Source organism: Eptesicus fuscus, chromosome 3, assembly GCF_027574615.1.
Source record: "Eptesicus fuscus isolate TK198812 chromosome 3, DD_ASM_mEF_20220401, whole genome shotgun sequence".
NCBI classification, from domain to species: Eukaryota; Metazoa; Chordata; class Mammalia; order Chiroptera; family Vespertilionidae; genus Eptesicus; species Eptesicus fuscus.
In genome coordinates, this window is record NC_072475.1 from 104,953,177 (window position 1) to 104,967,245 (window position 14,069).

The 14,069-nt window shown below is 37.3% G+C and overlaps 1 protein-coding gene across 8 annotated transcripts in view; it reads right to left on the bottom strand.

Moving 5' to 3' along the window:
* EIF2A (eukaryotic translation initiation factor 2A) overlaps window positions 1-14,069 on the bottom strand; it is a 54,457-nt gene that overhangs the window by 15,114 nt on the left and 25,274 nt on the right. For 5 of the 8 annotated variants that reach the window (XM_028138572.2, XM_028138571.2, XM_054714096.1 and 2 more), the window contains 6 exons: window positions 10,630-10,729; window positions 10,214-10,296; window positions 7,363-7,436; window positions 7,092-7,236; window positions 6,783-6,899; window positions 2,592-3,163 (listed from right to left, as the gene is read on the bottom strand). In XM_028138572.2, the coding sequence (XP_027994373.1) occupies window positions 2,592-3,163; window positions 6,783-6,899; window positions 7,092-7,236; window positions 7,363-7,436; window positions 10,214-10,296; window positions 10,630-10,729 (1,091 nt within the window). Of the gene's footprint in view, window positions 1-2,591; window positions 3,164-6,782; window positions 6,900-7,091; window positions 7,237-7,362; window positions 7,437-10,213; window positions 10,297-10,629; window positions 10,730-12,242; window positions 12,362-14,069 lie in introns of all 8 variants that reach the window. The other 3 variants (XM_008161254.3, XM_054714092.1, XM_054714091.1) reach the window with 1 other exon arrangement.

Consider the following 14,069-nt stretch of genomic DNA (forward strand, 5'->3'; position numbering starts at 1 on the left):
GGCCAGCCAACCTCCTGCAGCCTTTTCCCCAGGCCCCCAATTGGCACCCCCACCTCATTCGGGGGTGGGGCTGGCCAGCCCATGGCCCACAGCCCCTCCCTATGGTCAGCCCTGCCCCCAATCGGCCCCTCAACCCCAGTCAGGGGCAGGGCCCACTGGCCAACTGCCTGCATCCCCTCCCTCCAGCCAGCCAGCCCTGATTGGCCCAGTTTGGGGTGGGCCGGCCAGTCAACCTCCTGTCATCTCCTCCTCCTGACAGACCCAGCCCCAATGTGCCCCGATTGGGGCCGGATTGGCCGGACCCCACCTGTGCACGAATTCATGCACTGCAGGGGGGGGGTCCCTCAGCCCAGCCTGCCCCCTCTCACAGTTCGGGAGCCCTCAGGGGCGGGAGGTGACCCAGCGATCAGGGGAAGGCGACACCCCATCACACCTCTGCCGGCGGCGGAAGCCTTGGCCAGCCCTGGTTAACTCAGCCTCGGGCGGCCCGGGGCGGCTGGGCAGCCGCCATCTGAGGCTTGCCTGCACCTCGAGCCGGCCCTGGGCAGCTGGGCAGCCGCCATCTGAGGCTTGCCTGCACCTCGAGCCGGCCCTGGGCAGCTGTGCAGCCGACATCTGAGGCTTGCCTGCGCCTTGGGCTGTCCCTGGGAGGCTGGGGATCTGAGGGGACAGGGGGACACTGGAGGCAGCTGAGGGGAAAGGGTGCTGCCATCTTGGAGCTGTGGGTGCCACCATCTTTGAGGGTGGGGCAGTCAATTAGAATATTCCCTCCTCATTGGCTGTGGACGCCGGCATTTTTGAGGGCAGGGCAGTCAATTAGCATATTCCCTCCTTATTGGCTGTGGGCGCCGTCATCTTAGCATATTCCCTCTTTATTAGATAGGATGTTTATTTATAAAAAAAAGTTACTTTTTGCCTGGCTGGTTTCGCTCAGTGGATGGAGGTCGAGCTGGCCTGTGGACTAAAGGGTCCCAGGTTCAATTCTGGCCGGGGGCACATGCCCAGGTTGTGGGCTCGATCCCCGCCAGTGGGGGCAGTCAGTGATCCTCTCTCATCACTGATGTTTCTCTCTCCCTTTCTCTCTGAAATAAAAAAATATACATATATTTTAAAAAGTAACTTTTTTCTTCAAGGGGAAATATCCCAAAATTTTTATTTCTGTCTGTTATGTAATCCCCTCCTTTTGTGAAGTTATCAACTAGAATATCTTTGTTTCTAGTAATTTCTTGACAGTATTTTCTTTGCCATTTACCTAATTCCTGTAATTAGATACAAACAAAAATTTCTCATTAGCGGTTACTTTGACTAAAATGATTTATTAGGATCACATAATTATCATGTCACATACAAAAGCAAAAGCTTAGTGAAAATGTTAAATGCTGAAAAATTTTGGTTTTAAGGAGTTCTTACCTAGTTTTATCACAATTTTCAAAGTATAATCTTTCTATATTTATTTCTTTACCTTCCTCCACCAAAACAAACTAATTTTATGGATCAGAGAATAAAAATATACACCAGTTCAGAATTTCTTCCTCTTGTGCTATCTGACACAAATTTAGAAAGCAGGATAGGTTGGTTATTCCTGTTTTCATTTTAGGTAAGAAAAATCTCAATATACATGAGGCAAATCTGATTACAATATACTTTCTTTTTTGACCTAATAAAAATATAATAAATAGGACTTACTTGGTTAAATAAGTTTTTATATATATTTACTAAATAATACAACAAAAATTTTCAACAGAACCTTGTGAGAAGTTACAGACCACTGCTACCTTTTAAGGAGGACAGTGGTTCTTTTATTTTTGAGAGGGTGAGGAGTGGCAAAAGGAAAAAGTATTACTTCCCTGAGTGCTCAGTAATGAGGTAGCTGTATAGCACCGTTTACTTGGAACAGTCCCAGCCTGTTGTATTGTCACCTTTCTAATAGATAATAGAAAGACTTACAGAGCACCTTTATTCCTTAACATCACCACAGAAACTTAGATCATTTACAAATGCCTTCTCCTGTGCTAACATTTTAAAGCACATAAGAATTTGAACAATACTCTGGTCATAAGTTTACAACAAAGTTGGGAATTGATGGCCTAAGGACAATAAATGTTTTGTTTGAGCAACAGTGTTTCAGAAACTGAGAAATTTTACATAAACATCCAGACTTGTTTAGTCTTGAAAAACCAAACATTTTGGCATAGGGGGACTAAAATCTCCTATGGAAACAATGAGCTACTGCTGTGTGGTTGCTGTGGCCTTTAAAATGGGCATGATCTCTTCCAGTCACCATGGTCTTACACTGCCAGACTAACTGGCAGGCCTTTGAATCTGAGCCCATAGCCTACAAAGCCGGTATGTTATACTCATAGTTATCTTTCCCAGACATGCAAAATGTGAATTGTTTCAAATTAACTACTCTATCAATCTAATATGAGCTGTTCACCATTTTCAGCAATAGTTTCTCCATGGTTTCTACCCTAGAATTTATATTCTCATCAGGTACTAAGTAACACAAGCATATGCCTGAGGAAAAAGAGGTCTAGACAGTTCCACACACTGGAAAACCTTTTCCCACTAACGTAGTAAATTTGACTTACCAGTTTGGAGTTGGTAGTTGGTTTATTTCTTAACGCTGGGGGTCTGTAAGCTGTTGCTGTTTTAGGTTCTTCACTGGGTACGTCACTTGGAACAGCTTGGTAAGTTACTGTTTTTGCTGGAAATATTCCATCTAAAAATGGCTGCCAAGAAACCTGCCATAATTCCACATTTGATGGCACATCATACTTGTGCAAGACTGAGCCAGTGTAATGCCAAATCTTGTACCCATTATTAACACGTAACCTGGGAGCACATGTAGCTGTTAAAATATGCTCACCATCTGGGCACCAAGCAAAATATGTAGAATCAGAGGCCACGGGTTTAGAAATAAGTTTGTAGTTTTTAACATCCCATACTTCCATCTGTCCCCTCAGATTTCCAAATCCAGCCAGTACTAATATATGCCCATGAGGACTATAGTAGGCTGCGTTACGAGGACCAGTTCCAAAGTCAAACACAGGATCACATTTCAAGTTGAAAATTGTTGCTTTGGCAGGCATAAAACCATAAACAGCACAAAACTCAGTAGAATTAGAATTCCAAACCACATCGTAGATGGGGCCACTCTTTGCTGGAAAAATAATATGAAACCCAAATTAGCAATAATTATATGAACATAATAGTTATTAGCACTAATTATAAGCACATAACACTCAAACATGTCAAACAGTAAATAAACAAAACAAAAAAACTCGAAAATTTCATGGTATGTTAAAATTAAAATATTTTTACATGATATACAGTATATAAAAATTAATGTATAATCATAAATTTAAAAATCCCTAATAAACCTTCATTTTTCTTACATTTTGGCAATGTGGGCTCACAGTAGCATAAGTTATTACTACTATTTATTAACAACTAGTTTTTATTGAACTAGGTAGTAGTAGATACATATAGTAATAAAAATATGAGCTATATAAAAAGACACACCACAAAAATAAACCCCTCTACACTAAAGGCAAACCTCTGGTATATTTCTTTTCTTTTTTTTTGGTTAATCTTCACCCAATAGTATTTTTTCCATTGATTTTTAGATAAAGTGGGAGGGAGGGAGGAAGGAGGAAAGAGGGAGAGAGAGAGAGGGAAAGAGAGACACACTGATTTGTTGCCTCCCACAAGCACGTTGACATAGCGGGGGATTGAAACTGAACCTGGGTCTATGCCCTTGGTCAGGAATCTGCGTGGGGACTGACACTCTAACCACTGAACTACATCCACCAGGACATCTCTGGTACATTTATTGCATATGCTTTCTGAATGTTTTTGTTGAAATTAAGTTTCTCTCTCTTAAACACATACAAAAAACCCCCAAAGTTCTATAACTTTTATATATTCAAATTTATCCCTTTTCCCCTCAAAACTTCTATCTTTAGAAAGTCTTTTTCCATTTTTAGAAAAAAAAAATCACAAATATTTGCTTCTAGTTCTATAATTGTAGATATAATTTTTTGGCCCAACTGGATTTTCTTTTGGTGAAGAGGCAGCATTACTAATTTTTTTTTTTTTTTTAAGAGAGGAAGAGGGAGAGAGAGAGAAACATTGATGTGAGAAATATTCATCAGTTGCCTTCGGCAGACCAGGAATCAAACCTACAACCCCACCATTTGCCCTGATTAGGAATTGAACTGGTGACCTTCTGGTGCACAGAAAGAGGCAACACTATTAATGTTTTGTTCCAAATAGCTAGACAGTTGTCCCCATACCTCCTATTAAAAAATCCGTTATTTTCCACCACTGATTCAAATGCTGACTTTCTTACACAGCAGCAGCTATGGAAATGTGCATCTCTTTCTGGGTTCTGTTCTGTTTCATTGTTTAGCAGTCTACCAACCAGCCAGAACCAAAGTGCCTTAATTACAACTGCCTTACATCTTAACATCTAATAGTATAAGAATTACCCCCACTCTATTCTTCTTTTGCAGTTTTCAAAACATTGTTGCAAGTTTATTTTTCAATATCAACTTTAGAATCAGCTTGCCTAGTTAAATATACTGGCATTTTAATTTCATTTTTAGATCAATTTGGAGAGAAATGACATCTTTATAAAATTCTTAAAGGTTACAGTTTGTTCCTCAGAAGTTTTTTTCCCCATCAGACCTATACTATTTGTTTTTTGTTGCTATACACATATGAAATCTTTCCTTCCATTATGTCTAAGTGGTTGTTGTTTATATGCTGACTTCATCTATGAGCAGAGGTGGCTTTGTTTCTTCCTTTTAAAATTGCATACTTGCCCTAGCCGGTTTGGCTCAGTGGATAGTGTTGGTCTGTGGACTAAAGTGTCCTGGGTTCGAGTCCCGGTCAGGGCATATGCCTGGTTTGCAGGCTCGATCCCTAGTAGGGGGCATGCAGGAGGCAGCCGATCAATGATTTTCTCTCATCACTGATGTTTCTATCTCTCTCTCCTTCTCCCTTCCTCTCTGAAATCAATAAAAAAATTATTTTTTTAAAAATAAAATAAAATAAAATTGCATACTTGCCTTGGCCGGTTTGTCTCAGTGTCTAGGAGCATGGTCCGTGGACCAAAGGGTCTCGGGTTCCATTCCCAGTCAAGGGCATGTATCTGGGCTGCAGGTCTGATCCCTGGCCCTGGTTGAGGTGTGTGCAGGAGGCAACCAATCTTGATGTTTTTCTCTCTCTCTCCCCTTGTCTCCCTCCCTCCCTCCCTCCCTCTCTCTTACACACTCTCTCTAAAAATCAATGGAAAAAAATATCCTTGGGTAAGGATTAAAAACTAAAAATAAATAAGACTGCATACTTTATCTTTTTAAAAAAATACATATTTTTTTTTATTTTAGAGAGGAAGAAGGAGAGATAGAAACATCAATAATGAGAAAGAATCATTGATCGGCTGCCTCCTGCATGCCCCCTACTGAGGATGGAGCCCACAACCTGGGCATGTGCCCTGAGCAGGAATGGAACTGTGACCTCCTGATTCACAGGTTGAAGCTCAACCACTGAGCCACCAGCCGGGCTATATATGTTATCTTTTGATCAGTTACACTAAGTAGATCTTTCAGAATGTTAACTAAGAGTGGAACAGGGAGTCACCCTTGTTTTGTTTGTGACTTCACTAGAAAGTTTTCTTTACATGTTCAATTCAAAATGAAAAAAATTAGGGAGTTGCCAGAATTTTAGATCTGTATTATTCTATAGTTAATTTAGCTCAACAAAACAAAGATGAAGTACTAACATTCTTCAGTACTGAAGATGGTGCTAAACTCACTAGCTCAACTTGCTGTCCTAATAAGTTCAAAGTTCCCAAAGAGCTATAGCAATTGAATTGCCTAACTTAGGAAGTTTCCTACTAAAGAATTAGCATAACTAAATTAACTGGGTTACGGCAAAATCAGGTGTGTCTGGAAATAATTTTAAGTTTCTTAATCAAGAGGAATCCTATCTAATAAAGAGGGAATATGCTAATTGACCCTCACACCATCGAAAAGATGGCGGCGCCCACAGCCAATAAGGAGGGAATATGCTAATTGACTGTCCCACCCTCAGAGATGGCGGCTCCCACAGCCAGTAAGGAGAGAATATGCTAATTGACTGCCACCCCCTCAAAGATGGTGGTGCCCACAACCACAAGATGGCACACCCAGTCCCCTCAGGCCCCCAGCCTCCCAGGGCCAGCCCGAGGCGCAGCAAGCCTCGGATGGTGGCTGCCCAGCCGCCCAGGTAACCAGGGCTGGCCAGGGCTTGTGCTGCTGGCAGTGGCAGCAGCAGAGGTGTGATGGGGGCGTTGCCTTCCCCTGATCGCCAGGTTGCCTCCTGCCCCTGAGGGCTCCTGGACTGTGAGAGGGGGCAGGCCAGGCTGAGGGACCCCCGACTCCAGTGCATGAATTTTCATGCACTGGGCCTCTAGTTTTATTATAAAGGTTATAAGACATGTTAGTCTTATTACCTGATCAAGAATTTAGATTTCATCATCTTTTTAAAAAAACATATATTTTCAATGATTTCAGAGAGAGGAAGGGAGGAGAGATAGAAACATCAATGTGAGAGAGAATCATTGATCAGCTGCCTTTTGCATACCCCCGACTGGGGATTACTGTGACCGGGAATCGAATCATGACCTCCTTCTGGTTCATAGGTCAACACTCAACCACTGAACCATGCCAGCTGGGCTATATCATCTTTTTCACTGTCCTTGTTTTTAATCAAAGGAAGATGGCTGAAATACTCACGTAATTGCACCACAGCACTTTCTCCGTTTGTTGCAATATAGTGTAGCGTTTGTTCACCGTAGTAGGAAGCTCCTGTCTTGTCAACATCTGTACTAGCTATTACTAACACAGCAGTAGCTGTAACAGTAAAAACTTAAATTAGATTTAAAACCCAAATTAACCTAATGGTGATAAAAAATATATTAAATAATATAACAGAGCCATGTAAAAGTTCATTAAATAAGCATTGATACATTCTCCTATACACAAAGGAATCAAGTCTAAATCAATACTTGATAAACAAAATGAGAGAAAATATATTTATCATACCTTTTTTATTCCATAGCATTGTAACCTTATCTGCCTTAAAGAAACTTTTATTGGCTAAAGCTGCATGAGGCCCATCAAAGTTGGGGTACTGATATAATCGAACAAATGAAGGTGCACCCTTACTTCCTGGAACGTAAACAGCCACCTATGATACACAGACACGAATAATTTAATTTATGAAGCATACAAACTAAGATGGATATCACTAAAAACAAAGAAAAAAGGTAATCTTATAATATTCCACATAAACAAACAAAAACATAGCCATTACCTTGTATGGTTGGGGTCCAGGTGATAACACAAAATCATTAATTTTTTGCAAATGCAATTTATTTGCAATTGTATCTAAGAAAAAAGGAAAAGGTGTTAGATTGATGAGAGATGCTAATAGTGAATGCTAAATTCTGAATGCATTTTAAAAGGTTAGTGTAACTACACACAATACTGCTCATTGTAGTCTCATATAGGTGAGGCGGAGCAAAGTAGTGGAAAAAGCATGGGTGGGAGTAGACAGACTTACACTTGAATTCCTACTCAGTCACTTATTAGCTGTGTGAGTTTGGGCAAGTAATGAGATTATACACCTAATTCCTAGTGATTGATTTTTAAGAGCACAATATTAGGCACATAGTAAGTATTTAATAAACATCAGTTCCCTTCTCTTCAACTTCTGAAATAAAGTAGTTTTAGAGCCCATTAGATGGGAAAGATTACTTTAGCCTAATGTAAAATGTGGATACAGATATTCTGTAACTAATTACATGACAATAATGATCACAAGAGTAACAATGGTGGACATTTTTTTGAGTTCTAACTCTGTGCCAGGCAGTCAGAACCCATGTAATGAATAATACTGCTTCCCTAGTTAATGGGATCAAGAGCTGTTATTCTTCCTTTGTTCAAATTCAGAGATCAACAGCTCTTCAAAAGTAGCACACCAAACTGCCAAACTGCAGCCTCCTTCTTTTGGCATGCTCACAAAGAGGCCGGCAAGATAAGCCAGTAAGTGAACCCAAAATCAGTGGGGGCTGAAATGAGACTCAAAAGCAAGATAATGAAGTGTACAGCTATAAAGATAACGTGAATAGTGCCACCTTTGGTATATGTGAATGGAGTTACCAATTCCTCCTCTACTGTAATATACTCAAAAGTGTACAGTCACTAATGGGATACCCCAAGGACAAAAAAACTGCAAAACTTTTTCTTTGAATTATTTTCAGTAATCATGTTATTGGTATTACTGTTGGTATTGCTATTCTAAGAATATCATGTGGTTCATGTGAAAAAAAGCAAATGAAATTCCAGAGAACCAGGATCCCTGGTATTGGCAAAAAGGAATACATATATATAAGATATAAAAGAAAGAAAAAGGTCTAAAAACAATGATCAACACAACAATAATAAGAACCCCTATACACCCATATTGTGGTCTCTAAATACCATTTTCCACTCAAAGAAACTAGAGTATTTCAAAGAACTGACTGATTCTAGGTATACAGCAGGAAATAATAAACACGATAGTCTCAGAACAGCTTGTCTTACCATATAGCAAAATAGTCATTAACAACTAATTGACCAATCATGGGATAATTTGAGCATCAATAAGAATAATAATTGCAATGGACTGAAACACGTTTAAATTTATAGTTCATAAAGATGAACTATATAGTTCATAAAGGGGGGGCGGGCAGGGGAACAATTGGTTGCAATGAAGATTGCCAGAGAAAGAACTCATTATTTCAAAAGCGATAAAAGGAAAGAATATTGACCCTATATATATAGTACTACTAGGCAATCAAATAGTAGATGAGAAAATTTCTCTTTATAGAAGTAGTACAGCAATAAATAAGAGGGGAGGAGGATAATCAGAATATCACCAATTTGCAACCACTCATGAAATAATGGATCTAGGCACTGAACGTTAATGTCAGTTAACCCTACAAAATTAAAGACAGTAAGACAGTATGTGCTTCTTGATAAAATAATTCAATACTGTCTTATGATGTAGTCTTACCCTCATCTCTCCCAGAAAAGATGCTGAAATTGACCAACACTAGATCCAAATGAGTTACTAATAAGGGACAGATGAACAAGTTAAATTACAGGATGGGATACAATTCAAACTATGGGAAAATATATAGGACAAGTAACAAACTGCAAGAGGGGAAAAAAGAGATGGAGAGAGAACCTGTAGCTTAAAAAAAACTTAAGATACATCAGTCAATTGCAATGTGAAAAATCTTACTTGGATCATAAGTTTTAAAGTAACTGTAACATTTGTGATTATTAGAAATTTAACACTGAAGAGATATTTTATAGTCTGGGATAATGGTCTTTTGGCTAAGTTATAAAAAATTTAAGAGTCCTAATCTTCTGAGATACATACTGAAATACTTATCGGTAAAATTATATGATCTCTAGGATTTGTTGTAGCAGAGTAAGAGGGATGGAAGATGGACAGATGGACAAGATAGGATTGGCAATGAGTTTATGGTTATTGGGACTAGGTGTCTAATTTTGTGTGTTTCAAATTCTACACAATAAAACATTCACTTTGTATCACAGAATTTCAATAGCAAATAAATACAGAAAGAGACATTTAAAATGTCTTGGTTTAGCCGAAACCGGTTTGGCTCAGTGGATAGAGCGTCGGTCTGCGGACTGGAAGGTCCCAGGTTCGATTCCGGTCAAGGGCATGTACATTGGTTGCGGGCACATCCCCTGGTGGGGGGTGTGCAGGAGGCAGCTGGTCGATGTCTCTCTCTCATCGATGTTTCTGGCTCTCTATCCCTCTCCCTTCCTCTCTGTGAAAAATCAATAAAATATATTAAAAAAAATAAAATAAAATAAAATGTCTTGGTTTAATAGAAATTTACAGAATAAAGTTATTATAAAAGAAAATTTTTGTGTTATAAAATTTCACTAGAGTTTATGTTATTCAAATGAATAACTATAATAGTAATTTTAATATATTTTATGTTTACATATAGTATGTATATAAATATACAGCAATGTATTAATATATTAACAGTATTTTAGAGAACTCTATGATACATATAAAGCAATAAAAACTATATACATTTATAGTAAATAATAAAATTATTTCATAAATATTTCCATACTGAAATTGTTATTTTCAAAGAAATGAACTTCATTGTTAACATTTCGGGCACAAATAGTTTCATCTTCTGACCAGGATGGACACCTACATTGAAAAGAAAATATAAAAAAACATTTAAATAGAATGTAATACCACATGTTAAAGTTTGTAATATTGCTTACTATTTAAGGAAAAATACTTATAATATGATGTTAAGTCAGTTACTAACAGTTTTAGTATATATAATAGACAAAATAATAATAAACAAAAGAAAGATCAAGTGTTTATTACATTCCTATATGCAAATTTCTTAATAGATCTAGATTTTGGTCTGAGAAGTTATTTTCTAAACCAATACCAAAGAAACAAGTATTATAACAATGAAGATATTTAAAATATTTTGTAAATAATAATAAGTATTCTAAAACATTTACTTACCAATTTTGCATCTTTTTCTGGATGAAAGCCTTCAAACATGTTCCAGTTTTCACATCATAAAGTTGTAGGTTGGGAACCCCAGCTGTGCCATCTTTAGAAGCTGAAGTAGAAACAACATTTTTTATAGTAATTGTCTCCTAACACTAGTAAAAAAGATGTCATTTTTAGAAACAATTTGAACAAGATTATACAGATAAAGTAAGAGTTGCTTGAAATGAACTTTCTGCACTATCTTTAATATGGATTTACCCACCCATTCCTAAAGCCATAACAATATGACAGCTGTTTGAGCAAAAGTTCAGCATTTCTGAAATGAGGTCATTACTATGGATTTTAAGAATATTTAAAAGAGATTTCTTGTTTAGTCAGGTTTACTGTTAAGTGGATTAAATTGTGTTATATGAAAGCTTGTATCTATAAGTCACACACACAATTATATAACTCATGATTTTCAATTTCCCTTTTATTTACTTGGAAAAAGAAGATTCATTAGAGTCCATGCCTCTTGGAAGAACACACCCAAGAGGTTTACAATCCAACAAGGAACTATTAAAATATTTTGCTTAATATCCACATAACTAGAACACATTTCTCTTATTTATTTTAATTAATTAATTTTTATAAATTTTTACTGATTTCAGAGAGAAGGGAGAGGGAGAGATAGAAACATCAAGGATGAGAGAGACTCATTGATTGGCTGCCTCCTGCACGTGCTCCACTGGGGATCCAGCCCGCAACCTGGTTCATTGATCAATGCTCAACCACTGAGCAACACGGGCCAGCTAAAATAAACATTTTAAATAATCATTATAAGTGAAAGAGGAAGTACAGTAGATTCAACATCTAAGAAATGTATATGGTATGACAAAGAATAATGGTGTGCCATTGTCTAACACTTTTAGAGATATATGTGAACATTTTATATAGCTATGCTTCATAGATGAGTAATAAAATCCTGGGAATTGGTATCGGGGTTTATTTTAAGAAACATATTCTAGATTCAGATACACATTATTTAAGAATTTAATAAGATGATGAAAACAAAATACACAGTGAGTACTCAAGTTATCTACTAGAAAAAGAAACATAGCCCAGCCGGTGTAGCTTAGTGGTTGAGCATCAACTTATGAACCAGGAGAGGTCAGGGTTTGATTCCTGGTCAGGGCACATACCCAGGTTGCGGGCCTGATCCCCAGTGGGGGGGCATGCAGGAGGCAGCTCATCAATGATTCTCACTCATCATTGATGTTTCTATCTCTCTCTCCTTTTCCCTTCCTCTCTCTGAAATCAATAAAAACATTTTTAAATGCTTTTATTTTGAAGGCTATTATTATTATTAATTTTTGAGATCTTCTCTATCCAGTGTTATTTACTTTCTAAAATTTCCCTTGGCTTTTTCTTTTGCTCTATTTCATGATGGATCTTTTCACTAACCTACTATACCTTGAAATTATTTAAAGTACATTATATTTGGGAAATACAAGATTCACTAATTCACACGCTATTTACTATCATAAAGACTAATTACTTTCTTATAAGTTATAAATTCTCATTTTTTCCCACTGAATTGAATTGGGCCTGTTAGAATATTTTTATAGTTGGAAAATACTTACTAGTGTAAGGTTGCCACGTTGCCAGGACAGTGTTTTTTGGTGAGAATTCAAGGCAAACTGTCTTAGGGAGGTCGAAGGAGTGCAGTAGTCCCTTGTTAGTGACACTGATAATATTTATTCTGGTTTCAAAAGAAATTATTTCAGCAACAAAATACTGTTTCACAATAGCCAGCACTATCAAAACTATTTAACTCTTTCAAATATAGATCACTCTTTAAGTGTCTATTTTTCATAAAATCAATTTTCAGTTAGTTCTAGAAAATATCCAATGAACACCTTAACTGATAAGGCTGGTGTTTAGAAATTACATGCAATTAATAGAAAGATACAATCACAACAGGATTTTAATTGAACAGAGCTACCTAAAGACAAGATGTATCAAACCAAAGAGAAAACAGAGGTGCTAAAACAAAAGCTTATTTTATTTAATTTTTATTGTTGGCTTAACTAACATTTATTTCTTAAAGTTCTGGAGCCTAAGAAGTCCATGATGAAGGTGCTAGAAACTTAGGTTTCTGATGAGAGCCTTTGTAGAAAGCTGCCTTCTTTCTGAGTTCTCACATTGCACAGAAAAAGTATGTTTTAAGTAGGTATGTTTTTATTGATATTTAGTGAAAGAGGAAGAGGAATAGAAAGATAGAAACATCGATGAAAGAAAAACATTGACCAGCTGCTTCCTGCATGCTACCTCTCCCCCCACCCACTAGGGATCCAGCCTCCAACCCAGGTATGTGCCCTACCTGGGAATTGAACCGTGACCTCTTGGTTTATGGGTTGTTGCTCAACCACTGAGCCACACTGGGTGGGCAGAAAAAGTATATTTTAAAAACTGAGTAGTCCCTGAGGAAATCAGCAGAGACTTTGAATGCCTATTAAAATTTTTCAACCAGTCTTGAAAAGATAGACTGTAAGAGTTATTTTGGTATGATAATGATAAATATTAGAATAATTGTACCAGACTCCATTTTCTATGATGCTCTCTATGTACCCTGTTCTAGTCTAATCACTTTATGCACATTTTCTTATTTCATCCGCACAACACCTTATAAAATAGCTATTATCATCTCAATTTTACAAATGGTGAAACTGATTTGATGAAAAATTAAATGATTTGATGATTTGCCCAAGATCATACTACTGATAAATGCCAGAGCTAATCTTTAAAACCAGCGTAGTGACTTGCTATTATGTATTCTTTGGGGTTAAAAAAAAAAGAGAGAGAGATAATCCATTTTATTCCAGAAATTCCTTAAAGTTACTTTGTTCTACTCAAGTTTGAGGACACTGTGTCAGGATAAGCAGAAATTGGTAAGAATGCAAGATTACTGCATATTATTTTAACACACAGACACATGAGATTTTTTACAACTTATTGTGAATTTCATATTTTAGAATACATAAAGCTTTCTGTTTTGTAGTTGATAACCTTGAATAGTTATTCTTAGAATGTTTAATGAAGGGTGTTTATTTTGAATTTTTTTTAAATCACATATTTAAGGAAAAATCACCTAGAGTTTCTGACTTAGTTACCCATGAATTTAGCAAAGACCACATACACTACATGTTTTTCCTGCCCCAGGAACATGGTATGTCTTTGAGCCACAGCACTTTAAGGAAATAAATGCTAGAACCAGGTACAGAAACTATCTATTAAAAAGATGGACATAACATATGGAGACATATTAAAAATATTCAGAGTTGATGCCCGGCTGGTGTTCTCCCTTCCTTTCTGAAATCAATAAAAAATATATATTTTTTAAATATTAAAAAATATTCCGAGTTGAACCCAATAGAAAACCAAGTGGAGATGTGAAATAGATAAAGTAA